This window comes from Hippoglossus hippoglossus, chromosome 9, assembly GCF_009819705.1.
Source record: "Hippoglossus hippoglossus isolate fHipHip1 chromosome 9, fHipHip1.pri, whole genome shotgun sequence".
Lineage (NCBI taxonomy): Eukaryota > Metazoa > Chordata > Actinopteri > Pleuronectiformes > Pleuronectidae > Hippoglossus > Hippoglossus hippoglossus.
In genome coordinates, this window is record NC_047159.1 from 20477659 (window position 1) to 20505655 (window position 27997).

General features: G+C 42.6%; 1 protein-coding gene across 1 annotated transcript; it reads right to left on the reverse strand.

Moving 5' to 3' along the window:
• Nucleotides 1-473: 473 nt before the first annotated feature.
• Nucleotides 474-27991, reverse strand: LOC117767539 (transmembrane protein 132D). The gene is made up of 9 exons (XM_034595279.1): nt 27342-27991; nt 21465-22332; nt 14065-14202; nt 9910-10102; nt 7420-7563; nt 3331-3536; nt 2806-3070; nt 2396-2587; nt 474-2307 (listed from the first exon to the last, which is right to left on the reverse strand). Exons 1-9 carry the CDS (start codon nt 27412-27414, stop codon nt 1006-1008), a joined length of 3381 nt encoding a protein of 1126 aa, XP_034451170.1. The 5' UTR covers nt 27415-27991; the 3' UTR covers nt 474-1005.
• Nucleotides 27992-27997: the final 6 nt, after the last annotated feature.

Sequence of the window (27997 nt, forward strand, 5' to 3'; positions counted from 1 at the left end):
TCTGTTTGTAATACAAACAGCTTGTATTGCAAACAGCATAAATTCTTGAAGTGCCATTAAATCTTGATTTTCTTTCAGATGCAGTGCAGGATCAGCTAATCTACTGTTGCTAAAAATGCTTCAAATGTTGCTTTCCCCTGCAGTCTGTTTGCTACCACATTCATTTTTAATAAAGCGCAATTTGTACAGATTCCAGAGGCTAGCAAAAACTCAATTTGTTTAAAGGGCAAAGAGGCACAAAAGGTTGTTGTAATTTGCCATTTCAAAGGTTGATTTTGGCAACACATTGGGCCTTTGGCTGGTTAGAAAAACGTGATTGTTCTCTCAAATATTTTGCACTATGTCACGCTGTACAATGAAACATTACACAAAATATAGACATCAGTACCTGACCAGCATCCTGTTACCAACTGGTAAGCGTCTTATATTAGAAAATCAATTGAAAGGCGACAGTCAAGATCATAGTATTTTAATGAAAGAAAATTAAATGAAAATTAATTAATTAAATTTACAAAGAAAATGGTCCTGGATATTTCATAATACAAAACACCAATTTCAGCCAGTATTATGTTTGATCAAAGCCACAGTTTTGGTGAAATCTATATCTGTCCGACTGAGTTCTATATTATAACTGGAAATTGGATATATTGGGTTTGTAATTTGAGATACTTTTGTCAGTGTGTCTATACTGTATATCCCAGCATGTGAGTGCAAAAATTAGAGAAGTAGATATCCACATGCAGCATTAACATTGGGTGGCTTTAAACATTGTGTAAATATTGAGTCCATCTGGTCAGCCATCTTTAACATCTCCCCGCGCATCCACTCACCAATATTAACAATATTATACAGTACATGTACATGTAAAAGGCCTTGATAGGTAATGAAATGTAGAGGAGGGCAATTCCAAAATCACATGTTCTTCACAGTTGTTGGAGTTAACAAAGGCATTGAGGTGATCAAAGCCACATCTACTGTACATGTGAGGTCTGATCAGGTTCTGTATTATAACTGGTCCCCAGGCTCTGTGATGGGCACTTGGGGTTCCTCCTCATAACTGTCCTCCTTCCCAACCCAGTGGATGCCATGGCCGTTCTCCCTGGGTGGTGAATGCTGGCGTTCCAGTGTGGAGAAGGTGGTGAACTGGACTCTCTTTCTCTTGCTGGTCGGCGAGTGGAGGGACTCAGTGTGCATAGGTTTGCTCCTGAGGGAGCCCACGCAACCGAGGGGAGAGTCTGTAACAGAGGCCAAGCAACTGGGCCTCCTGGACAGAGAGGTGGTCTTATCAGGCCCAATGTCTATCACGGTGGTGGTAGTCTGGGAGTCTTGCTGCACAGGGCTACCTGGCACACTCATCACCAGCTCAGCGTCCGTGCCGAGCCATACCCAGTCATGCCTGTGCCCTGTAGGCTCATGGGTATGAGAGGGAGGCTTCTTGTGTCTGAACTTAACAACGTGTGAAATACAGTTTACCAAGAACACCAGGATAGCGAGGCAAAAGACGCCCAAGAGAGCGTACATGCCAATCTCCAAGTCTGTGAGAGGCCTGTTTGCCAACATTTCTTCACCACCAATTTCTACCTCTGCTGTCTCCTCCACCTTGGTGGGGAAGTTGTTGTAGTTTACCAGGTTCCCAGGGGCTTTCACAGTGCTAGTAAAGCTAACACTGCTCATATCCTCCACTATCATGTTGTCTGAGCCATATCCTTTGCTGCCGTCACCGGGGATGCTCATCATGCTGAAATTTACCACCGTGGTAGGACTGCTGGGGTTTCCTGAATTGCTGGTCTTACCCACTCCTCCAAGGCTGCCACTGGTTATGAAGGTTCTTTCTATAGATTTGATGGTGGTAGTGATCTTTTGCATGGCGCTCTCCTCTCTTTCTGAGGTTGAGCTGCGTGGTGGAGATTGCTTCCTCTGTTTCTTCTCACTGTCCACCTCTTCCCCATCATTTCCATAGTCACTGCCGTTGTCCTTTCTGCTAACAGTGCTACTCTCGAAGCTGCTGGTATTGCTGTTGGTTGACCGTCCGCTATTCCCCTGAAATTTGATCTTCAGGCTGCCGTTGCCAACAGCTACAGTGCTTTTGCGTTTGGACTTCTGGCAAGCCTCACAGATGGACATTTCTAGTCTGACCAGAACTCCCTCGCCCTCTCCCTCTGCCACCACAGTCGGAGGTGTGCCCTGCACAGACACCACGCCCTGATTCAGGGATGTCACCGTCACTCTGTAGTAAGCAGGATCATAAATATCAAGAGGTGTCTGGCTGCCATCACTGAACTGCACCCAGGCACTGACCAAAGCTTCCTGAAAGAGCAGAAAATGGCAGAAATTGTAATACTGCTTTGAATCTAAACTTTGTTCTTAAAATGTTTAGATCTATGAAGACTGTTACCTGTTTGGGGCTCTGTAGAACCTCTTGTGTGGTTGTGGTAGCCAGGATGGCCCTGTTGCTTCCTGGACTGAGCTGTAAAGTCATGGAGAGGCCTGTAACCAGCTGGACCCCCAACTCTGTAATCGTCACTTTGTCATCCACAACCTTGATAGTTGTCTTCGCCAAAATTGTGTCAGACAGTGGAGAAAACACCTGTCACAGAATAATATCAGATACAACAAATTAATTAGGGTGCCTCAGACTGTATCTTCCTGTCAGAACCAGTTCAGTTAGGTTAAATTCATGACCTTGTCAAACCTAAATCCTACTGCTTTTCTAATCTAATCCAGGGACTCAATTGCTTCTTGTTATGACATTGGTCACAGTTTATTTTGGCAAATGTTAATCCAAGCAGTAGTTCAGATTATTACCTGGATGGTGGTGGTCCCAAGATCCCGCCCCGACAGCACTCTTCCAGCCTGCAGCCTTGCCACTCGAGGGTCTTCCACCTTCATGAAGTATCGAACCAGCCTTGTGACATCCACCTGCCAATCAGAGCCCAGGAAATAGGCCTTAGGATCCCGAGGGTCCGCCTGCTCTGCCACAAAATGAGTTAGCACCCGCACCAGTGCGTGCTGATACTGCAGCATGCAGCCCTTCCCCTTCCTGTCTTCTTCTTCACTGTTCCAGCCAGGTCTGGGACATGAACACAGAAACACACATGCAGGTCACACCTGTCACACAGCAAATGATTTGACCTGGTATTCTTCAATCACTTAATCCTGTCTCTTTGCTTGATTGGATCACATTGAGATATTACAATACATTATGTAATGGAATAAAAACCCTAAACCCTTTGAGAGATATGATTTTGAAGTACGCTTCTAGAAATCCCATCTAGAACCTAAATAAGCACAGTTTTTGTGTTAAACACTTTGTTTGTTTGTGTGTCTCACCTTTTAGAGGTTAGTATGGGTACCCTCCAGCTTTTGATCTGGCTCAACTCTGTGTCAGACACCTCGATCTGGAGGGGGAGTTGGGGCATCCACACGTTCATTTCCAGCTGAGCACTCAGGTAGCTGTAGGTAAAGTTCACCATCATCTTCACTTTACCCTTTGTCTCTTTGCCATTCACGAAAACATAGTCGCACCTGTCCGACACCTGGGAAGGAAGAGATAAAAGCTAAATGAATATCTTATCATTTTAATTTCTATGATAATATCAAAGTTTTTGTGTATGTACGCTCGTATAAACAGTCTATATCAAACTCAGGCTGAGATGGTTGTCAATGAAGGAGCTGTTACTCATCTAACCCATGACAGAGAATAATCTGATATCTCATAAAAGTCATTCTTACAACATCAAATGGCCTTGAGGCAGTTTTGCACTGCGTGTGTTACCATAGTAATGTCAGCTGGCTGCAATAAACTACTGCGATGATCACCGGTCCGAAGCTTTAGGAAAACTAGCATTGCAATTTTATGTTAATCAAAATATCATGTGGTGCAGCGCTGAATATCAGTCCTTCACAGCCAAGTGCATACATCACACTGTAATTCCAAAGGTGACCTTGGCAAGTTTGGGCAACTGCTGAAAGATCTCATGAAAATTTTGAGACATGAGTCAGGTAATTTCCATTGGTCCTCTCAGCAGCCACTGCTCTGAACAAATTGGATAATTAACGCAGCATTTAAAATTCAGTCACCAGCCTGTGGAAGTGCACAGGGGAGCAGAAGGAAGAAAAATGGTGACTTTGACAGATAGCCTAAGGAGGAATTCAAATAGCAAATAGATCCCCCTCTCTTATTTGCAACTGTTGGCCAGAGGATGTGCTGTTCCAGTGACAAGCTATTTTTGAGAGGGTCTCGTGTCATCATTCGCATCGGAGCGTCAGTCATCATGCACCCATGACCACAGCTTTGGCTTTGAAATGACTACATCACTATGTGTCACCCTTGCTGCTAACTGAGATGCCCTGACCTTTCTGCACTGATAATTCTGTGCTTGATTTATATCCAAACAGCAGATTTACAATATGTGGCACTTAGGCCCTGGAACAGTTGTTGCTATGGAAAATTTCTAATGCAAGCATGGAACAAAAGACAGTGAAGGTCTGATTGAGTTATAGCGAAGTCACCTGTTTTACCAGGCAGACAACCAGTCATCCATGATCTACAACATTTCCCTTATTTCACAGAAGCATATTCCAGGATCTCCACTGAACTTAACACGAGTCACGTTTAAATAATATTCTGAAGCATTAGTTAAAAAAGAATACTGTGTTAATGTGCCATCCATCCACCCATCCTGGTCACAATCTCATTCTGCTGCCAGGAATATCCCGCAGTGTTTTGGATGTCAAAAAGGATATTTATTTAAAATGGGATTTGACTTTCATCATTGGGTATAGTATTAAAAAGAGGCAGACATTTAATAAAGCTGAGAGTGTGCAGAATAAATACAGCATTTGTGTTACTGAGGGGGAAATTAAGTTCAAGCCTCCAAACGCAAATCAAAAAAAGCCATGCGCACAAACACTGCATCCAAAATGCAGCAGAGTAGTACAAATTAAGCATCCAGCTAAATAAGTCCACTTTTTTAGGTCTTTGTGGCTATATAACAATTTGCCTTTTCTTTATACAATCAAATACCATTACCCATTGCTGCTACAAAGCTAACATGCAGAAATGAGGTGATGGCTTGCTGGCAACAATACAACTATCTCACCAACAACATGTCTTTTTGTTACATTCTACTTTATGTTACCAGACACACAGAAATGCCACGGATACCTGTTTTTGCATTTGCTATCACAAACATTAGTTGACAATACTGACATATTGCCTCAACAGAACATAGTAAAACCCTACTTAACTAATGTAACTCAAATGGGCTGCTGCATCAAGTGGATTCATATATGTGGGTCCATAAGTTTTTACTAGCTCCCTTACTTTCTTTGCCCCATAGGCAGCATTGACACTCTAACACTGGCCTTAACATCGCCACCATTTTCGGCAAGCCCATTCTCAACACCACACAGTCTGGTGCATGTGCCATATTTACCACTTGTCCCTCCCACTGCCCTCTTTCCCCATCTCCCCTCTTCTCTCCACTGTCCTGTGCACAAGCACTAACTCCTTTGTTCCTGATTGTGTTGCTCTGTCCAAGCCAGTTCCAATGTACAGAGCCAGGCTTGTGTAGAAACACAGAATACATATATGTTAAGCACACAAAGAATGGACACCTAGTTGACAGTTACTGAATTTGACCAAAAGTACTGGATTAGAATCACTTACTCAATCTTTAATGCAATTCAGTCAAATCGCCACGTCATTAAAAGTCCTGATTGACCAACTAAATAGACACACATGTACATATATTGTTATTGTAATTTGGTCAAGTGCAATATCCAAATCTCAGAAGCTGCAAATTGTTGATTGAGGTTAAATGTGTCACATCTTACTATTATGAATGAAGCATTGTGCTGCTACAGAGATTCCCGGCCTACAAATCATATCCTTCTGCTTTGGTACAGACCCCCATCACATTATTGTCAAAAAATACAGAAATTACGACTCCCTCTCAAATCGTGACTCATATTGAAACCACAAAATCTACAAAAATAATGATATGGTTTTTATTTTTCAAATAAATAAATGTATTATTGTTTTGTGTATTGCTCATCCCTAATTCTAAATCCATCCGTCATCCATGCACATGGGGAAAACCTTTCCATCATGACAGATTAGACTTTGTTTTGCCTTTGTTTTGCCACATGAGCTGCTCATTCTGCATAAATCCTGACCCCCCCTCTATCACGAGCAGATTTGATACTCTTCAGGCACACCAGAAGAGAAAAGATATCTGAGTCAAGCTGTTAGACTAAGAAGATTAAAGGGTATATTTGTGACTGAAGCTGCTATCTGGTCAGCGAATACACTGAGCTACAGTAAGCTTAGAACAACAGCAAAGTTGGCTACAACACAGGGTTGAAAAGATTGATTTAGTTCACAGCTGGCCTCTTGACATCCTCACATAATCCTGCTTTTCTTATAGCTGACACCCATCTGCACTTAAAACATTGGCACTTACTGTATGTACAGTCCTCTGGATCTGCTCATGGAGCAACACACAACACTGCACAAAACATGACATTTATTAGCCAAGACATCTATTGTTTGCTGAACCTGCTTTGGGACATATTTGACCAGTAGAAAAAATATATATTAGAGAGCTGGAGTCCGCTGCATGTCTTTATTCTTTGTTTACAATGCCACTTTAGCCTTGAGTAAATACATTCACAGGCCCAGACCTCAGGGGCCAGGGGCCTCACTTTCAATTTCATCAGTAAACAAAGCCGGCTTTTGGCAGTCAGCCGTGCTCAGGTTCACAGGATAAAAGGGACAAGTCATAGGATGGGCGCACGGAGGCGGACCATGGGGTGAGCAATTTAATGCAGTGGCTGTTCATTGTCTAGAAGATGAATGGACGATGTTGTCAGAGCCCAACTAATAGTTTGTTTTACTGTGTGGAAAAGAGACGGGGATCAGAGGTGACTTTGGCACAACTTATTTGTCCGCATCTGTCCTCACCATCACACATGAGACCCACCTTGCCCCTGTGGAGCAGCTTTTTAGTGTGGAGGAGCAGCTCCTCCACATTTCTCTTTCTCACCTTAGCATTGGGATTGGCAGACAAAGACACATATCTCTCATTTTTCTGTTCATTACTGCTAAACCCATTTTTGTTCCCAGGTAGCCATTTACTAGAGGTGATTGAATATTTTTTGTACATAATACCACTACAGAGAACGCTATTTAAAGTTGAATAAAAAAGGTGTAGAAAATATCTTTAAAAGAAATTCCACAGCAATTTCACCTCTTACCTTGTCAGTGTCCTTTTTCGCAAATAGACTGGAGCAATATCTGCTACATAATAACAACTGCAGTTGGAATACTTGAAACCAAAGAATGAAGAAATAAAGAATCAGAAAGCTATTATTCACTGTACAATATACTATGAAAGAAAGAGGAGGAAATCTTACCTTCAGAACATCTTCATCACTGGAGCTGCAGTCTGTGTAGTCAGACACATCAGTGACGACTCCATCCTCCTCCACAGCTACTATCCTCACAGGCATCGCCACCTTCTTTCCAGTCAACACGGCTGTGTTCAGGATCTCTGTGTCCTGCAGAGCGACAAGGAACATAAAACACAGTCTAAACAACAAAATATATCAAACCTCATACAATAATTATATTACATTTGTTTTTACATCTTATGCGGTGGAATTACCAGACATCTAAAGGTTTTCATGTTTAGGAGTCAGTTACTCAGTAATCCTGTTTGCCCCAAACGCTTCCCCCACGGGAGGTTGGTGAAGGGAGCAGGGTTTACACAGGGTGATGATCAGGTCACCACATGTGAGGGAGAGCTAAGCTTGGAGTTTGCTGCACTGGCACGGCCCTCAAAGCAATGTCATATCAGTTCAAACACGGCCAAATAACTAACGACAGGGACACGGACTAGGATTAATCTCTACACATATCTATGCATATACAGTACAGCCTGTTCCGTACTGCTCAATGTATTATTAAAGAGGGCAGCTATGGCAGGTAAAGCAGGTGGCGCAGCTCCATCTTTGGCTTCCATTAACCACGCAGAAATCCAGTGGGTGTGAGCGAGATCCTGAACCCAAAAGGCTCAGCATGGTGAGGCTAGCACCTTGCGTCATAGTTGGGTTGTCAGTATGTGAGTTCATGTATTTGAACGGGTTAATGCAAGAAAAGCTATACAGTGATTTGGATAAAACAGTCTATTTATAATTTACCGGGTATCTCGCTGCATCTGTGTGTGTGTTTGTGTCCCCACAATATGGGGACTTATCTTCCTTATGGGGACAAAAATCAAGTCCACATGATGTAAATCATTGAGATTTAAGGTGAAGACTCGTTTTAAGGTTAGGTTTAGCTTTAACTTTAGGTTTAGGTTTAGGTTTAGGTTTAGGTTAAGGTAAGATTAGGTTTAGGTTAAGGTTAAGGTAAGGGTTAGGTTAAGGTTTGATTTAGGTTAGAGTAAGGGTTAAGTTACGGTTAGGTTAGGCGTACGTTAAGGTAAGGGTTAGTAACCATGGTTGAGGTTAGAGAAAGTCTCCAGGAAATCAATGTAAGTCAATGTAATGTCCACAAGTATGTGTGTGTGTGTGTGTGTGTGTGTGTGTGTGTGTGTGTGTGTGTGTGTGTACAGAGAACCATTTGTATGCATGCATGAATAATCAAAGCCTATAAATGAAGCAGATGGATATGTGTCCTCCACTGTAGAAACACAGTTTCAAATGAAGTTGAAATGATTTAACATTGTGTGTGTCCGTGTGTGTGTAGATCAGTGTGAGAGCAGCGGAACACAGCCCGGTCAAGTTCTGTGAATGATCAGTTAAATCAAATTTAAAGAGACACTTGGCCGCTCCGAGGATGAAGCAGATGGATACGTGTCCCTCGACTATTAAACTGCTTTAAATGAAGCTGAAACAACTGAACATCGTTTTTTTTTTCCAGCTGTCATTACAATATAGTTGAAAAAACACTGATCTGAAGGTTGTGTCAGCGAGGCCTCCCGCCATCATGTAGAAGTATTGAGCGGCAGCAGTAGCAGGATCAGTCAATGCTAATGTTCCTTCGAGTCAACCATCCAATGTCTGCATGTTTGGGCCTCAGCCTGAGGTCGGCTTCTAATCCACAAAGGAGATGAACCATGTCCAATTCTCAAGTCAGGACACTGTGGTAAACCCTTATAACTTCAAGCAATCCAGCAGCATTATGATGGAAATGCAGCATTTAGCTCTGTGAAATGGGAGTAAACTACTGCCCAAACGTAGCCATAATTTAAAGTCCAGCCATTCCTAACTTTAATCTGACATAAATTACATACATTTTTGATAGTATGTGGTTAAACAAATTAAGAGACACGGGAGAGGGCAGTGTGAGTGTATTATATGACAAGTTGTCATGTGTCATTCTCAAATAACGCTGGATTAGGAAGTCACTGTCCCAGGTGACATACATCAGATTGGACGCTGTAATTCAGCGCGGTATAAACTTTTGTGTAATGTTCCATATTTAGTAGTGGGGGATTATATCGTGGATTAATTATAGAGGTAGCATGATAAAGAGGCCTGCTGCACCAAAATAGCACCACATGAAGCAGCTGTTTGTCGGAGAAGATGACCACATATTGCACGCCAGAACAGAGCAGAACAACACAGAGGAGAGACATCAGCTCGCTGACAGTCAACAACACAAGGTCACTCTCTGCTCAAAATAGAACCCATTTGCTAAACAATCCCAAGCATACCCAGCCGTCTGCATATGCAAACCAGACAGGAATGGATCACAGCAAAGTGCATTTTATGATATTTTCATGCATCAACGCTCAAAGGATACGGTCCAAGCATTATCGGAAACGCGGCTGTCTGTAACATCCGTGCCAGGTTTTTAATAATGATTAGGTGTGACATGGAGGCTGTCAGCGAACTCACCATTACGAGTGGAGCCAAGCCGACAAAGTCTCTCTGAGTGGTGTAGATTCTCATGGCTCCTTCGGTCTTGGTTAGGTTTTGGGTCACGGACGGCAGCTCCAGTTTCCATACAATCACCTGACTGTCGAGAGGACTGCTCAGCTCCTCAACCTCAAAATCCATCTGAAGCACCTCCAGCAGGCTGCTATCAAGCCTGGGTGGGGAACAGAGAGCACGATTAACGAGACGAAAACAGTAGAACACAAACACAGATATAGATACAGTACAGGCTACACAGTTCCTGCGTACAATCCGAATGAGACAAATTATGTGTAAAAACTAGAATGAGTAGAGTACATACCTCCACCAAATATGTCAAATATCAGTCCCCTAAACATGCTTGATTTTCCCATCAAGATTCATTTTTAATTCTGTGAAAAATGTATGAAAATGTTCAAAAGGCCATGTTGCAATGTGAACAAAAATGAAAAACAATCCCTGGATCTGCCCATTAATCCACATCCACACCAACATGTAATGGGGGCTTTTCTGACCCATAGTGTATCCTTTCACCAAATTTTGTGTTAATCTATCCTTTAGTTTTTGTGTAATCCTACTAACTCACCAACAGACAAACAAGCACAAATAAAACACTAACTCCTTGGTGGAGGTAATAAAACAAAGGCAAGGTAATATTTGACAAGACATATTGTAAAACGAATGTTACTGCAGATTATGCATGTTGTGTTTTGATTGTGTGAAAGCGGTGGGATGCTGCATTTTTTTTGTGTCTTTTGGCAGTTTGGTGGTTGCGTGATTCTTCCAACACCTTCACTTTGCACATTAACAGCAGGAACACAAAATCTTTCCATCACAGCCAATGATACTTTATACGATTACTTCACCATTGGAGTCTCAGATTCTCTTCCCTCTCTTTAAGGCCCTGCAGAGATAATTGTGCCTAGAAAGAGGCCCAGTGCTTCTGCGGCAGTGTAGCCCCCTTCACTTCAGCCTGTGGTGCTCAGTGCTCGCGATGCTCATGGATCCTGGAGAGCTGTCTTTTCTCTTTTTAAAGATTCTGATGAAGTCACGCTTTGCATTAGGATGTTAGACGTTTCGTTTGATAAATACTAGAAGACTTTGCAGAGACTGGAGGTTCGGAGATATCCGGCTCAAAATTCATAGTGCGATGTTATGAATTCTGCCCCTTGGGTAGTAAGCGAAGAGATTTGTAGAAGAGCGGCGTGATCCCCAGTAGTCGCGACAAGACCCAAATCCCCCCCCCCCCCCCCCCCTCCTTTTTTTTTTTTTTTTTTGAATTTGTGGAGAGCTTTGCATCTCTAGGCATTTTCACAAATCTAACTTAAAAAAAGGAATAGATATGAATTTCTCTCTTCTGGCCTTTTGCCGGAGTTGCTGCTACTGATAAGTGTATAAAGAATAAAAGGTGGTCTGAGGACAGAGGCGCTCTGCATGCACCAAAAAGTTGAAGGCTTTGTAACCTATAATGACCTCACAGCAATAGAGTGTCCTAGTCGTGGATTCAATATACTATCCCTTGGCCTCTCCCAAGTTAGTATCCCTGGTTTTATTTTCTTGGCTCTGTGCTGAACAGGAGGAAAGATATATAGGTGGACAAAACACAGTAAGAATGCACATTCTGTACCCACATGGACATTATCAGACCCACTGCTGCCGGTGTGTACATGTTATATATATTTGTGTCAGCGCTGTGCAGACACAGTTGGACCGGCATCCTGAATTTAAATGACCTCTATAGGGCTGTGTACCGGCTGCCTTTTGTGCATTAAAGCAACAACAACAGGAGAAACTGCAAATCATATTTTGTTAATCCCCCAATAAGGTTCAGACTCAACAACAAAGCAAACAAGTCATTCTCTATAGCCCCCTCTCATATCTGCCCTTATTAGAGGAAAGGCGGAGATTTCGTGTAATTGAATAATCTTAGCATATTGCTGAGAGACCTGAGATTAAAAGATAATAATGGAATTCTGGTCAAGAATCAAAACAAGATAGGCTGGACTCACATAAGCACGCTTATATCCCTTTAAGTATGCATTAACACAGATATCCATAAGATAAAAGGATGTTGCCATGCTATTTACACCCTCAGCCAGTTTTGTGAAGCTTTCAGGGGACTGACGCTTCAACAGTTTGTTTACGGCCGTGGGTCTGTCTGCGAGAGGCAGCGCTTTAATATTAAGATCCAAAACCAAGCCGCTGCCACAAAGGATAAAAAGGGCTTTAATGTACAGATACGGCAAATACTTTTAGTGCTCACTAAAGCCATGAAGACAAAAAGTCCACAGCTGTGTGACAGTAGAGGCTCTCTGCAGGGGTCCCCTTAGTTTCATGACATTTTAGAGAGGATTATCCAAAATGACTGAGTGGAAAAATATGTTGAACCCCACAGAAATTGCTATAAACAATGTTGTAATCCATGCACCAGCAAACGGGCAAAACAGCATAATGAGGTCAAAGCAATAATGATGAGCACAGATAAGGTCAGTGCTCTGTCTCTGGCTACAGGAGGCTGTGTCTAGTGTTGTATGAACTCTGGAGTCTGAGCCACATTTAACTTCAAGATGTTTAAATTTATCTCTGTACTGGAGTTCAGCAAATGCTATTGTCCCCTCATATTGTTCTTTTTCCTTCTTGGGAAAGTTGGCTGTGTACACTTGCTCTTCTCCAGCTATGCCAGGCACTCACACACAGATTAGGGCTTTAGCTTTACAAGCACTTCTCGGGAGCTGCACTACAAAACAGAAATAATCTCACTGTTTGAGTTCAATCTCAGCGGATCAAATCAAGTGAACATTACCAGTATTGATGGTTTTCTGCTGAATATACGATGCATTCAAGATATTTGGATTAGAGTTGTGCAACGGGTCGGGTAGCCCGCAAAAAAGTGATATAACGGGCAGAATTATTTACATCTAAATAGGCCTCATATGCAAATTTGACCCCTTCACTTGGGCTCAACTGTCCCTACCAACACCAGACTAGGAAACACACTGATCGCTGCAGGAGAACAGGTGCTGGGACAATTCAAAGATGCTTTTTCAAGAACACAACTCTTCACCATTTGATGTGAGTGACTGTATGTAGCAGGTTTAATCATGGGTGACGGGTTGGATGTTAACGGGACCGGGTGGGTCTGGATTTGACTTGGAGATAGAGTGACGGGTCGGGTCCCGCATGGAGCTTTGTGGGTGCGGGTTTGCAAATGTACTTGTATAGGACTCTGGTTTAAATTTCGTATCCGTCGATTAGCTCATCTAGATGTCTTGTCAGCCACGCTAGCAGCATGGAAATGCCCGTCTGTAGGTCCACAACTTACAAACAGGAACACTTATCAATATCCATACATGATCTTTTAAGGTCAGGACTTGATCAGTGATCCTCTGCCCTTTCCTTCAGTATTCATCTGTTGACATTTGTGGTTTTATTGTAAAATATCTCCACAGCTATTGGTTGGATTGCCATTAGATTCAGTACTGATATTCAGATCTCCTTCAGGATGAATTGTAATAACTCTGGTAATTCGAATTTGTCATGCAGCATCAGCATCACATTTGAAATGAGCTGCTTGTTAGGGAAAGGATGAATTCCCAATTAATAAGGTTATGGTGCAAGCGGAATTTTTAAGAGCAGAGATTGAATGGACAAGTGTTATGTTTGAAGATGGCTCACTATAGTTCTGCTGTAACGACCTCCCGGGCTTGCAGCTTTTAAATCAGGCTCAATGTTTTACTGCATGTTAGGAATGCATGAACATGCACAATGCAACACTTTGGGAGGTGGGGAATGAAAGACGGGGGAAGCAATCATTGTTTACAAGGGGCAGCCTTTTGAGAGCCCCTGCAGCCAACCTGTGCTGAGAGGGTATATCGGGATGTCCTCTGAGGAGTGTGTTGTTTTCAGACCTCTACAGTACAGATACGTGTTCTTTCTTTCCACAGGTGCAGAGACAGATACTGAAATGTTTTGCAGGATTTACATTAAAACAGTTTAACTTAGACAGTGAGACTCTGGGCTTTGGGAGTATTATGTATTCATTCAAACAATAGCAATTTAGATTCGATAATCAATTTCTCAGTGATAACAAAGGAGACACACAAAGGTAGAACACACAGGCAGGTTAGACACACTTGCCTTTTTCCTGGTATGGGAGCCTTCCTCTGACAAATAACAGCGATGGTTCCATCTGCACCCATATCCAGAGTGATGTCCCACAGTAAAGTGTTACTGGGTGCTGCTGTTCGAAAGGTCACACCTTTCTCAACTGTCGCTCTGTGAAAAGTCAAAAACAAAAAGGTCAAGGATGCGGTGAAGTTCAAATGTCCCATATGACTAGACAATGAAAATCAAGACAATGAGTACTTCTAAAATGTAAACATATAAAGTGAATATATGTTAAAATATTTTTTTACAACTTTCCCCATCTTCATTTTTTTTTGTGACAATGCAGTTTCCTCCGGCAGGATCTATCAAATTTTATGTCTTAAACTTCAGCTTTCAACTGCAAGCATCGTTAAGCATCATTAAAGTTTCAATATAATTTGCAGCCGAGTATAACCATATAAATAATACCAAGTATATCGCATATAAATACACAAGAAGGAAAAAAAATTACAGAATAAATAAGATCAAGTGAAAGTCGGGCAGTCCAAATAAAGTGCAGCATACAGACATATAACCTGATCAGCATCTTGCCATCCATAATACAAACAGCCATCATCAAGGGCGTAGTACAATTATTTATTTCAATTAAACCAGGACTTCAAATAAAAGGCAGTTTCAATGTGATTGTCATATATTATCTATGATAAAATACATATAAAACAATATGGATATCATTCATTATTTACATAAAGCAAGCAAAACATGGTAGAGATAAAAGAAAATGTCAACGATTAATGATTTACTACCCTTCTAATCACCCTCTACCCCTTCGCATTAGAAAAACATTGCTCTCTCTGTTCATCCTTATGTGCACTCATTATTTAAACTGTACTAATAGATCTTTCGTGTCCTTAGTGCCTAATTTGCAGATGTTAAGTATTGTGCATCTGAATGTTCAGACCTTCCCACTGGGCTTTCCCAGCGTAAGCAGCTTGCAGTATGCCAGATGTTGATGAAATATTCTTGTACAAGAATTGCAATCAAGTCAGGCCAGGAGAGGCACGCATGTAGAGATGCCAAGAAGTTCCAGTCTTCTGCTGCAACAATACCAGTAATCTATGTACTGCTCCTTCTTTTATATACTCAAAGCTCCAATAAACAGTTCAGAGAAACATTTTCCTGTCTTTGGTTTTCATCTGCATGCAAAGCTGTGCGGTTTATCGCTGAATCTTTGAGATAAAAACAAAGTGCATTACGAGCCTCTGAGGAGGTGTAATCTATAATAGGAGCAACAGCAATCTGATGATGAGCTGCGCTCAGCTCTGGGCTGAGGTTGGTTTGGACTCCTCAGGCAACAGGAGGGGGAACACTGCTCCCTGTTCAGCACAATTAAACAAAACGATCTACCGGCATTAATATTTAATTTGAAAATATTCAAGATAACCTCTTCATGAGTGTTGTGTGCACATTTTGTAAGTTTGTGTGACAACATCTGCACATCCAGCATGTAATCTGAGGTCTCGAGTGGCCACAGATCTTGGCATGGATGTCCGTGCTATAAATGCCACTCTGTCTAACACAAACCAGTGCCTTTACAGTCGCAGGGCATGAATAAAGCTTTTATTTATTTTTTACTCTCGCTCTTTCTCAGAGCTGATAGATTTGGCAATTGTGACACCTTTAAAAGTTCAAACAGTCAAAGATCACTGTCAAACGTCACTGTCAGCAGTGACTTTTTTTATAATAGTGGTTTTAATCTTGTGCCATCATGACCTGGAAGACTGTCTGCTTCAATTCCAGCCGCACAGCACAGACGCCGGTTTATCTGATTAACACAGGTTAAGCCAGGTAGCATAGGGCTAAAAGGTGATAGCATCTGGTGCCGTGGCTGGTCTGGAAAATTAAAAAACTCCCGGGTCTTTTGGTCATGATCGCATACAGTGAACACTTTTATGGGTTAGGGTTAGATTATTTACTATAAGGTTCAGTAAATGGTCTGTATTTAGATAGAGTCGACTCAAAGCTCTTTACAGTTACATTCAAACATTCAAGCATTCATACAGTGCGTCTATCACACATCACTCGCACACTGCTACCACAGGCATCAGGACAAATTTGGGGGTCAGTATTTTGCCCAAGGACACTTCGGCACACACGATGGAAGAGCTGGGAATCAAACCGCCTGCTCTCCATTTAACAGACGACCCGCTGTAACTCCTACGACCCACTGCAGGTAGTTATGTTAAAGCCTCTGACCTCTCACTCTGCCATCTTTACTACCAACCATAGGCTGCTGTGAGAGATGCGGATCAGAAGACACACACTGAACTAACTAAGTCTTTGGTTCTCACCAAAATAAATCAGATAAAGGATCCAAACCCTGTGGGTGCTGCATGGTCTTTGTGTTTGTATCTTCCCTGTGTGCTGTGCATGATATGAGAGAGCAGAAAGGTGAAGCCAGTCCAGTGTTATCAGTCAGAGGGCTCCCAGGAGGCAGAGGAGCCAACACAACACACGGGGACAAACACGCAGCCTGGGCTAAATGAGCAGAGAGAAACACACGCTTTGGTTTTAATGTGAACTGGCTACAGCTTTCTAATTATAATGAAATGTGAGGCAAGAACCAGAAGGAACAATACAATACAGCCGAGGTAACACTAAATAATTCTTTCTGTTTCTACAGCCCCTCCAAGTGTCGTCTTTACACCTCGGTTTTTCTATAAATTAAAAAATGTTACTTAGCGAGCTTTAAGAGGTGCTGGTAGGTGGGTTTGATTATATTTGGCCAGAGCTATAAGCTAACTATTTCTGTTTCCAGTAACAGTTCAGACATTAGCATCGTCTCATAAACCACTCAGCAAGAAGATGAAGAAACATATCTAGCAACTGATTCGACAAATGTCTGTCTGTCTGTCTGTATGTCTGTCTGTCTGTCTGCGTGTATGTGGAACACATATCTTGAAAACCGTTCATCTTCTTTAGAGTCTCCAATTAACCTAACTCCAGATTGTGTGTCTTCAGACTGTAGGAGGAAGCCAAAGCAGACACGGGGAGAATGTGAAAGCTCCACACAGAAAGACCCCGGCTGAACCAAGACCCCTCTTGCTGTGAGGCATCAGTGCTAACCAATGCATTACCGTGTTGTCCCAACATTTCATTTCCCATTTTTGTGTTTAATTGCAGCACCGACGCTGCCTGTGGAGAATTGTAAGTGCAGTGCGATTATTTTCTTTCAATTTGGAGAAACTTTAATCCGGCATAATCAATGAGGTAAGCATGATGGCATACTCAATGTAGTAATGAGAAAACCTAGGAGGACTGTTAATCTAGTAATGGCCTCTGAACAACATGGCCTGCTGTGATGAAACGCCTCCGTGTATTGAGCTGAGTGGTGAGGGGCTTACCTAATAAAAAGTGACACTAACAAGGAGACTTATCTTCAGCCCATTTTTTTCTTTCTCTCAGCCCCCCTTGTGTAAAAAAAAAAAAAAAATCCCATGTGACTGGAAGAGGTGTTTTTCTTTGAGTGGTTGGGAACAAGAACTAGTGTCCACGGCCTTGGTTAGCAGGCCCCGAGGAGGCAGCAGGCAGGGGGAGGAACCGGGGCAGGGAAGATGGATGGCTGTGGAGACTGAAGCTGACAGTGTGTGAGAACAGCAGCTCTCAGGTCCTGCACCTGCCATCCATCTCACTTCTGACCACGCAAGGCATAAGTGGCACTATTGTTTCACCTTTTACATACACCTCATTCACTCACACACACACGCATGTACATAAAAATGCCACCAGACGCAAACTGGCACACAAATAGATACACACACTGTCAAATACACTCAAAGCAGACCTTGTGACCTTTATCAGTCAGCTCCCTTCCCTTACTTATTTGTGGAATGAAGTTTTCTTTACACTTTTTGAAAGATCACAGAGCACATGACCAACAAAGGAAAGTAAAAGAATGAGACCAATTCAAAAACATGAATAAATAATAGAATAAAACACAGACGCAGTTTGATCAAAGTCCTAGAAGAGAGATTGCATCCTCTGTGTGAGTGAGACAGCATGGCCCAGATGCATTTCATCACCACGGCTGCTATCAGGATGTTACATAGGGTTTGTAATTACTTCCCTGATATAATTTGTGTTCCCATCTTTGGCTCAGAGAATGCAGCGCTGAGGGGCCACAGTACCACCACTGAACCCCAGTGCAATCTGAAACAGATGCAATCGTTAATTATGCAGTCAAATGTCCATCGTTTAGCCAGTCTGATGGCCAGCCATCGGCAACGTGCTTATCGTACTTATGGAGCAGTTTAGGGAGCTGGGGAGATGCTCATGCAACAATCCTGCCAAATGGCAGGCACCGCGGCACTAACAGAGGATGTAAAAGTCCTATTTGTCACACAGATGAGTGATTGGGCTCCCTGGTTGAAACGCTCACTGGCACGGCGTCCTGTTGATACAGAGGTTCAAGTTTATTTATCGCCACATGCTGCCTCTAAATAAAACTCATGGAACAAGACAAACTGGCTCATAGGTGACTTTTAACTGCCTTTAGAATACAGTCAAAAACAATGTATGGTCATAGTGGCTGGGCGTACACTAATAAATGCCCTTTACGTGACTATTGTGATGATGGTAATACAATATGACCTTTATCAAACTGTCACTGAGTATGACAGCTTCATTTTGCCGGAGCGGACAGGTATGGCTTGTCTTTTCTCAATCGACCTCAAATTTGTATGTCCCTCTGCTCCAGCTATAGACATCAATAACAGGTTTATCATGCTGATGAGAGTATTAAGCAAAGCTTAATGAGACATTCAGACAGTGATAAAGCACACAGACAGCTGTTGAAGAGGGGATGCACAGCGCCTGTTAATTTGTTAATAAGCTGGGGGAGGGGAGATAGAAACAGTCACCAGTACATACTAGATAAATAGAACTGCCCATCATACAAGGTTAACTACCACAAAGTGTCTTCCAATAACTTCCAACCCAGAACAATTGCTATGAGGAGAGCAATGGTGTGGAAGGAAAGAAAAGGAAATGAAAAGGAGGAAATGAGGGGGCAGATGAGATAAATAAAGAAGAGTAAAATAATAGGAAGAGAGAGGGAAGGACAGAAAAAGGAAAGGGAAAAAAAGAAACAGAGGAAAGAGGAGGTGACATTTCTGCTATCGGACTCCGAAACATGAGAGACTGAGTAAATGAATTAAAGCAGGAATGATTAAAAGCGACAGAATGAAGAGGGGAAATCAGGATTTCTTCTCTGGCTTCATTGCTCCCGCGAGGGTAACAAAATGAAACCAATAATCTAAACCTTTAAAACACCTGGACGCAAGTTAATGTTTCTCCGACGAAAAAGAACCTTCAGCTCTGTGTCCCTCTGTTTCCTTTACAGCACCAGAAACCTGAAGAGAAATTCTGACAAACGACAAACTCTGAAATTGGACGAGAAGGACAAGTGCATCCATGCATAGCTGTCCACCCAATCAATATTCAGCTACTGCAGCATTTCAGGACTGCCTGAGTGGATGAATGTGGGAACAGGTGGAAAAGGAATCGCCTCCTCACCCGCTCACCTCCACTGAAGCATGTATGAGCGAGTCAAGGCCGGAGTGAGTCAAGTATTATTTATTTTTCATAAAGTATTGATTGTGTACCACAGAGTTTCTCAATCCACAGGGACAGGCTGTGACAATTGTAAAGGAATAGTTGCATGAGCCGCCTTCAAGGTCTTTCTTGTTCTTGGTCTGTTTTCTTGTTTCCTTGAGTCAGGACAACTTACTGGACGTCACCCAAAAAACACAGCAAACACCAATATCATCTATCACATGATGTGATAGCAAACCACACGTGAAAGACAGATTTATGACATGCCTTTGTCATGATCAAAATCTCCTTAGTACATAACTGTGAGAAAAATGTATTTCACTCCTTCTGACAGTTCATTCTTCACTGGCGGAGAGCAAAGCAGATAGTATCTATAATAATAATAATAATAGTAATAATAATAATAATAATAATAACATCAGTTCTAATCAAGTTAGTATGAATCTGTACTTGTCTACTCTGACAGCTAACATGGACAAATCCAGCGACGCTGCAACACGCTTCTATTTGATATCTAATAGCAAAAGATATTTCGCTGCTGATGACCATGAAAACCAAACTGTTTGAGCCTTTAATTCAAATCCACTTTTGAGCTGCCAATCCCTCATGTTTCATCATTTCACCTTGAAAAAAATGGAAGAACAAACTTTTTCATGTTTGGAAATGCTGCTGTTTCAGGTGATAGATTATCTTTATTGTGTGACTCATCAGTGACAGAAATTCTCCTTCGACAGGGCAAAACACAATTCACATTTATCATTTTACTCTGGACAGGAAGAAACTGAGGTGTTGGGAAACACAGTCTTTGTCAATTCTTCAGGCTCCTATCCACTGACCCCCCCCTTCTGTAAGAAAACAACCAGCATTATCCTCGGCTACCAGTGTAGAACCCAACATGGATAATCATCCTGTTTCTGCTGACAGCTATTGTGCAGTTGAATTCTGCATTTTACAATTATAAAGCTGTTTGAAGCAGACAAGCTATTATTCGAGGAATGCCTGTTTACACCGGCATGCACAAACCCAGTGTACTTGAGTGGTCACGTGATGTGCCTCTTTTTTTATTACCAAAGATGTCACAGAGACCTCCAGAGAAAAAAGATTGCTTTAGATTGGTACTACAAATGCTCTCATCTTTAGTCAAACAGTAATATTCTGCATTTCCAAAGGGGAGCAGAGCCTTGAATTAAATTGACCTATGCCAGTAATACCCATGATCTTCATTCAGTCAATAGCAGCGTATCGCATGTGTGAACACAGATCCCGAGAATACCCATGAGTCACAGGCCACACGTGATTTTGATTTGATCCATGTCAACCTTGGTGACTAGTGCACTTCAAACAGCCCTTAATGTTCTTGTTTTCAACTCTAAATCAAATAATCCAACCCACTTCCCAGAGAGACAGTTAACCTCCGTGATATTTTCAAAAAAATGCCATAATCCATCCTCAATCTAATTTCCTCCAATATTCCCTTATTTCTTATGATGGAGAGGGATTTGTGCAAGGATTTGAAACGAGGACTATTATCGAACATTTCCCCATGTTGAATTCCTACCAGAGGGCCGGCGGTTTGATCCCAATCTTCCCTATTCCGCATGCCGAAGTGTCCTTGAGCAAGATCCTGAACCCCAAAATTGCCCCTCCTCATAGAAAAAGAGCAGCAGATAGATGCACTATATAAATGTGTGGATGGCAAAACTGTAATGTAAAGCTCTTTGAGTGGTCTTCCAAGACTGGAAAAGATCTTTATAAATACAGACCATTTACCGTTCTGACGTTTGGAAACGGTGAGACAAAAGAAAACACAATCTTACCTGAGTGTGAAGTTAGTCAGCTGAGCAGAGCTGGCCATGAGTATGTAGAACGTGGCGATATCGGTCTTCTTCAGCGGTTTGGAGGACGTCCGTATGACAATGGCGTTGCCAAGCTTGAGGCGAGAGAGTGTTGCCATCCCTTTAGGCACCTGCAGAAGTCGTACACTGCCAATCCTCTGCATGGGAGTGACAGGAACATACTCGGCCTGCTGCTGTGAGCGACTTCCATCCACAGAATAACATGTCCCTCTGACTTTAGGCTGAGCCTGGTAGTACAGCTCCACAGGGTTCCCAGTAGATGGGTCCTGCCGCTCCCTGCTGGTGCCTTCTGACCCCGGAGCAAACCAGCCAAGAGAAGGAGCCAGCTCGGCGATGCAGGTTCCCCTCTCGCCCCCAATGGCACAAGAGGCCCTGACCTCCTGGGTCTGCCAGAAAGCGTACACTGTCACACACGGTAACTCATCCACAGCTCCTTCCCCCCTGCCCCAATCCCTCCCTGCGACGTAGAAGAGCACCCGCACTTTGGGCTTGGAGGAGAAAACCCGGGGCGTCAGTGCAAAGGCCTGGATTTTCCAGTTAAAGGTGAAGACCTCTGGAGCGTCGAAGAGCTGCACAGACTGAACCAGATCCAGAGGCACAAGCTGCTCGGTGGACATGGTGCCATAGCTCGCGTTGACAGCTGGCTGGCGGCTGGCTCTTAAAATAACAAAGGGCTGCGTGTGACTCTGCATGCTGGAGTTCCTCATGAAGTCCTGGCCGGCCTCCTTCAGGAAGAGGTAGTCAGCGTCTCGCACGTCGTAGTTGACTGGCAAGAAGACAGGGAACGGCACTGGGCTCTTCCTGTCGGTCAGCTCTTTACTGCTCAAATCTGAAAGGAAAGAATGGAAAATGACTCTCGGCTTGATAAAAGTCACAGCTCTATATTTCTAAGAATTGTACTTGCAACAAAAACAGAAGTAAGGCCGTCACCTTTCCTTCACATGTGACATTAAAATATTATCCCCGGAACTAACACTTGGGTTTAAAAGTTATCTTAGGCCAAATGATCAACTGAGTGGGGAATCAAAGTATTGCACTAAAAGGCCTCTGAGCTTAACCTAAAAATCCCTGTAACAGAGCACAAAGTCCGAAATAATGTAAATTACAACAAGAGAAGCTTAGGAGTGTTTTGGTTTCTGCCACAGCAGCTTCTGCTTGCATGGACCAACGGGGGAACTCTGCGGATTTTACATTTTCCGGTGTTGTTTAATGCTGCACCCCAGTTTCAATCTTAATCTCTCAATGGAATTTGTACTGTGAGCCACAGATGTACACATTAATAAATCCCTGATAAAGAGGCACAACTGTTTTCCACTGCATATGGCAAAGTGCACCTTCATGAACATGCTGCAGGCTTAAGCTGTCTGTCTGACTATTTACAAACCGTATTTACAAAGAATAAAAAAGACCCTCCACTGCTCTACACCTCCACCAATAGTCAAAAGAAAAATTACAATACTTTTCACACCTTTCTGATCCCTTCCGGTTCTAATGAATAATTTTATTTTATTAAAGTTCTAAATAATATCCATGTAGAAACTCATGTCATGAAAAGATAAACTACTACTTCATTTCCTAATATTCTTTGCTTTTGAAGACGTGTTTGCGGTTATTAAAAATACTGTAAGTAAATCAACTAATTCAAAAAGTTTTCTTGAAAAATATTTCCAGCCATGTTGTTGTTCCTCGTTTCTCCTCCGCTGCCCCAGTTTCATCTCTCTCACATGGATGATCAGCTTTCTGTATATGGGCGGAAAAGGTGGGATCTGATACATCTGGCACAAGGTTGACTAGAGGGATTAAAATGGCTTTTCAGATTGTCAGCGGGATGTGAATTGAATGCCTTGCAGATCCACCATATTCAAAAAATGAGTCGAGTACATCATCGTGTGAGGTAGAAGATCTGGATGCAACATTCTGATTAAAAAATACAAAGCTAATTAAAACAGAAATCCATCTTGAGTATTTTAAATCAGTTAGTATTATTTGTGTAGCCACTTCACATTGCCTGTATAATGTTTTAAAGGATTACAGGCCGACTGGTAAACACAAGTGCAAAGAATTACCTTTTTTTACATGAGTGAGTAAAAACAAGCTGAGAGCATAAATATTCCCTGATCTGGTTTAAGAGCTTGATGGTGAGTGTTTGCCCCTGATGGAAGTGAGCGGAGGCAGAGGTCACTCGGCCGTCATGTGTCCTCATTAAACATCCATTTTGATAGAATTATGAAGATTATAGTCGCTGACCTGAGCGTGCACTGTTTATCTGGTGGCTAATTGCCCTACTTGGTGAATTAAGGACAAAAACACTGGTGTTTACTCTGGAGATTATAAACTGCACCAAGCAAAGCACTGCACGGTGACAAACAAATATCGTGGCAAATGATCCTCTCTTATAGGGTGTAGAAGAGATCATATCTAGATTGATAGAGCGGAGTAAGATGCATTTGTAAAATCATAATAAAAGATGCCATTCTCCTTCATGGCTGCTGGCATTTGACAGGCCTCTTGTTTATCTCGCCCTCCTCTGCTTCTTCATCCTCACTCGTGCACCCATTCAAAGGGCCCGTCATGATGCTCCGACAGCTCGCACAGCAACGACTATACTGTAAGTGTCACAGTCCTAACCCAACACCATCGATCTCCCCCCTCCACTCCCTTCACTCACAGACGAGAGTGTCAGTCATGTTCTCTGAGTGGGCGACACACTGAGGCAGACACTGGAGCCGGGAGCAGGGGGTTGTCCTGGCTTAGCCTACCGGTGGCCATAGTGACAGATGTGCTGTTTAATACCAGAGCTGGCAGCGGCTCTGGCTGGAGTGAATATAAACTGGCTCAGTGACTCCAGCGGGGAGAGCGCAGTGCCAATGTGAAAACAAAGTGCTGCACATGAAAGCCCATCCCTTTACAGTTGTGTTTGATGGGTCATCTGCGCTCCTCTTGTTATTTCACATGCTTCTCATTCCACACGACCCAAAGGAAACAGATTAAATGAAGCATACACAGCACAGACAATCTATTTGTGAATGTGATGCCAGACATTGCAGGAATTGTTTGCTTAAGATTTTTTTTTTTTTTTTTTGCAGTTTTTAGAGAGAGTTCTTCTTTGCCAGTATTTTCTTTGCCAATATTTTTTGATTTAACAAGTAGCCAATGTAAACAAAACTCCACTTCAGTGGTCCTGCCCTCAACTGATAAAACATGAGAGCAAATCCACGGCACCAGCTGTTCCCGCCTCTCAAATCACTCATTGAAGAGCCTCAGCTTCTCTTCCTTCTTGGCCGAGTCAGAAAGCATCAGTGTTGCCATGCTCATGCTTCCCCCTCGTCTCCCGGACTCCTGCTGTCCTGCACACTGACACGTTCACTGCCCCACGCGGTTGCTTTGATTAATTATTTTTCTCTATGGTTTATGTTTACTCCTCATTTAATGCAAGGGTTTAAATCAACTGTTGTTAATCGGTGCTTAGTTCATGTTTCCAGCTGAAAACGCTCCTTGAATCAGATCAGACTGCAGAGATGTGTTCCATCACAATCCATCTATGGTTGAAAACAGAAAATGTACGTAAACAGGGATTTCCTGTGACATTGTGTAGTAGAGCTTTTCATGTTGACACTATCCTGCAGCTCTGTTTGTTTTCAGTGGAGTCACTCATATGAAGCAAGTTCAATTTCAGAAAGGGAAACCAAACTGAGATTAGTTCTGCGTGAGTAACGACAGCGTTTACTTAGGGCTTTAGTCTTGCATATTCATTTCAATAGTAATGTTCCCCATTACCAGTTTTAATAAAAAACACTGCTCTGTCTAACGAGCGGCATTTCATCCTATGGTTTGTCTCGAGGCCCAGCATTAACCCGTCTTCACTAGCATGTCAGCTAACCTCTTTTCAGTGCATTTCTCTTTCAGCGCGATTTCTTCATTTGTAATCAATCTCTGTATTTTTCTATTAAAAAGGCACAAAGCTGGAGATACCATTGTGAATTTTAATGTGCAGTAATGACTCCTGCCATATGTGCAAAGCAGATGCAGAAGTGACTCAACTCCCAACAGCACCGCAGACGACAACAATGGATGTCTGCATTTTAATCTGTGACTGAGAGATTATAAAAGACGTGTTTGTGCCTCAGAGTTTCTCTTTCACGCCTCCTTTTGGATCAAATATTGGGCCCATTTATAGCAATACCCTGATTATAACACTAAAATAAGAAAGTGTTAGGAAGAGGCCAGATGCTTACAGCACCTGTGGCAAACAGCATTTTCTTAATCTGACGTCAGCCCTGTGTGTTTCTATCTTTTAACTGGCTGACCTTTCCAGCACCTTTTATAGCGAAACAGGTACAGTCTCATTAGGATCTGACAGCTTGTCAATGAGTAGGTCCTTAGACGCAAAGATTTGTATTTATGTCGTCTGTGAGACGCTGAAACACTTTGCAGTCGCCTGGGAAGGGAAACGGTGGCTTTTAACTGAGGGAAGCTGATACTATGCTTAGGAATTAAGTGTCTTTCAGCCATTGCAATTAATTATCAAAGTGTGACTAGGAATTTGGAGAAAATCTAATTCAAAAAGTTCTGTGAGACATGCATGTGGTGTCCGCTGCAGGCGGCTAATTGGAAAATTGTGTTACCCAATTAAATGAAAGTCACAAAGATGTGAGTTCATATTCCTGAATTTATGCTCTCAAATGTTATGATTGTTACGATGAGTGCAACACATTCAATTTAACCCAAATTTGTAAAATATAGAGTTTTCAAAACTATGCACTGATAATGCAACAAGAATTTGCATTATCTGATAACAACAGACCTGCACCACAGGCCTAACTACATCATTTAACTATATAAGTTAAAATACAACTTATTATTATATCCTCACCTCACATACTTGAGTAAGTGTTTTATACAAACAGAGGGGAGATCACAGTACATCATGATCATATATGTAATGTTCTGTGGTGAGAGGGTGGAGATGATAAGGAGAGCGAGAGCGAGAGGGGAGAGAGAGAGAGAGATTGAATGAGGCTTAAGCTCATGCAGTGATTGCTAGGGATTGCTATGTCCAATGAGACTCTTAAATCTGCTTTAAAAAATCTGTTTTATCACAATTTTCCAATTTTACTCATCTTTTTATCCACATAAATCAGCCGGCATGCATTCCCTGGAAATAGCCAGCTATGAGGCAGATATAGGCTTTTCAGTAAATGCCCCTGTGATGTGCTTTTTTTTTCTCTTCTGTTGCCATTATCAAAGTTGGGAGTTTAGATTGTCTGCTTCTTGTGTGAAAATTGGGTTCCCTGGTTTTCTAGCAGTCATCCATAAGGGGATGTAATATATTCCCAGAGAGAGGGAAAGCACTGAGCATATAAAGGCACAGCTCAAGTTGTAATGTAAACCCATCAAGTATTTTACCCCTCACCAATTTCATCCTAAATGTTTAATATCCCACTCAGTACTGTGACACCCCTTCGCTGCAGTGAGTAAGATGCTCATGTTAGCCTCTCTGGAATACTGTATCACTGTGGATTAAAATGTAAGTTTGTGGCACAAATGAGGACATGTATGTATTATTTAGACTTTCCAGGGGAGGCTGTTCTACTGCTGACATTGCTTTGCTAAGAGAAAGGGGCCCACCTCCCCTCAGTAACATGGGCACAACACAGATAGTCTATTCTAATAGATCATTTGTTTTTAACTGCCATCATTAAATCCAGTGTGGTCACAGCGAGGCTTCAGGTTAATTCACTGCACTTTGGCTTAGGCTGCGTTTCACGTGTGTATTTTAGATTTTTTTTTTTATTATTAGAATCAAAACGCACATCCAATTAGTTCCAGGTCACTTACCTTGTGTAAGAACTGCTGTAATTGTTGCCAACACTATCTTTAAGATCCTCCAGCTCTGCCAGTAAAGGCTCATTTTGGCACCCGGCGCTGCTCGCTGCTGTTCCAGGCAAGTTCCCAGTGTCCGTGAGGTTCAGGTCTTGTTTCAGCAGAGCGTGGAGCGCATCGTTTCATCCATTTCTGCAGTTCGCACACTTATTAACATAATCACACCTGTGGGGGTATAAATCGTAGCGTAGTCCGAGCTGAAAGTGACATGGACCTCGCATCGAGATCCGTTCGTCGGCTGTGCGTAAAAGTTGTGCGTAACGAGTCTGGGGACGTCTCTCCTGGAGACTTCGCGTCCGGTCAGAAGATGAGGGGATCTTGAGCTGAAGCGGCGTTACCGATGATCTTCAGTTTCGATCAATGTCACCTTCTAAGCAAATAATCTCAACAAGTCCCACTCGGAGTCCGTCTCCTCCGTCTGCTGCCGCGGCGGGGACTCTGCGGTGTTAAACGGCTGTTAGGACAGTGAGCGATCACTGGGTGTCTTGTGCGCAATCCTCAGGGCACTAAACTCATCATCTGTCACTGTCCATCCGCTCAGGAAGCCACGTCCAGTGCGCAGCTGGTACAGGATTAACCCTGCGTGGGTTTGGATGTGATGTCAGAGGAAA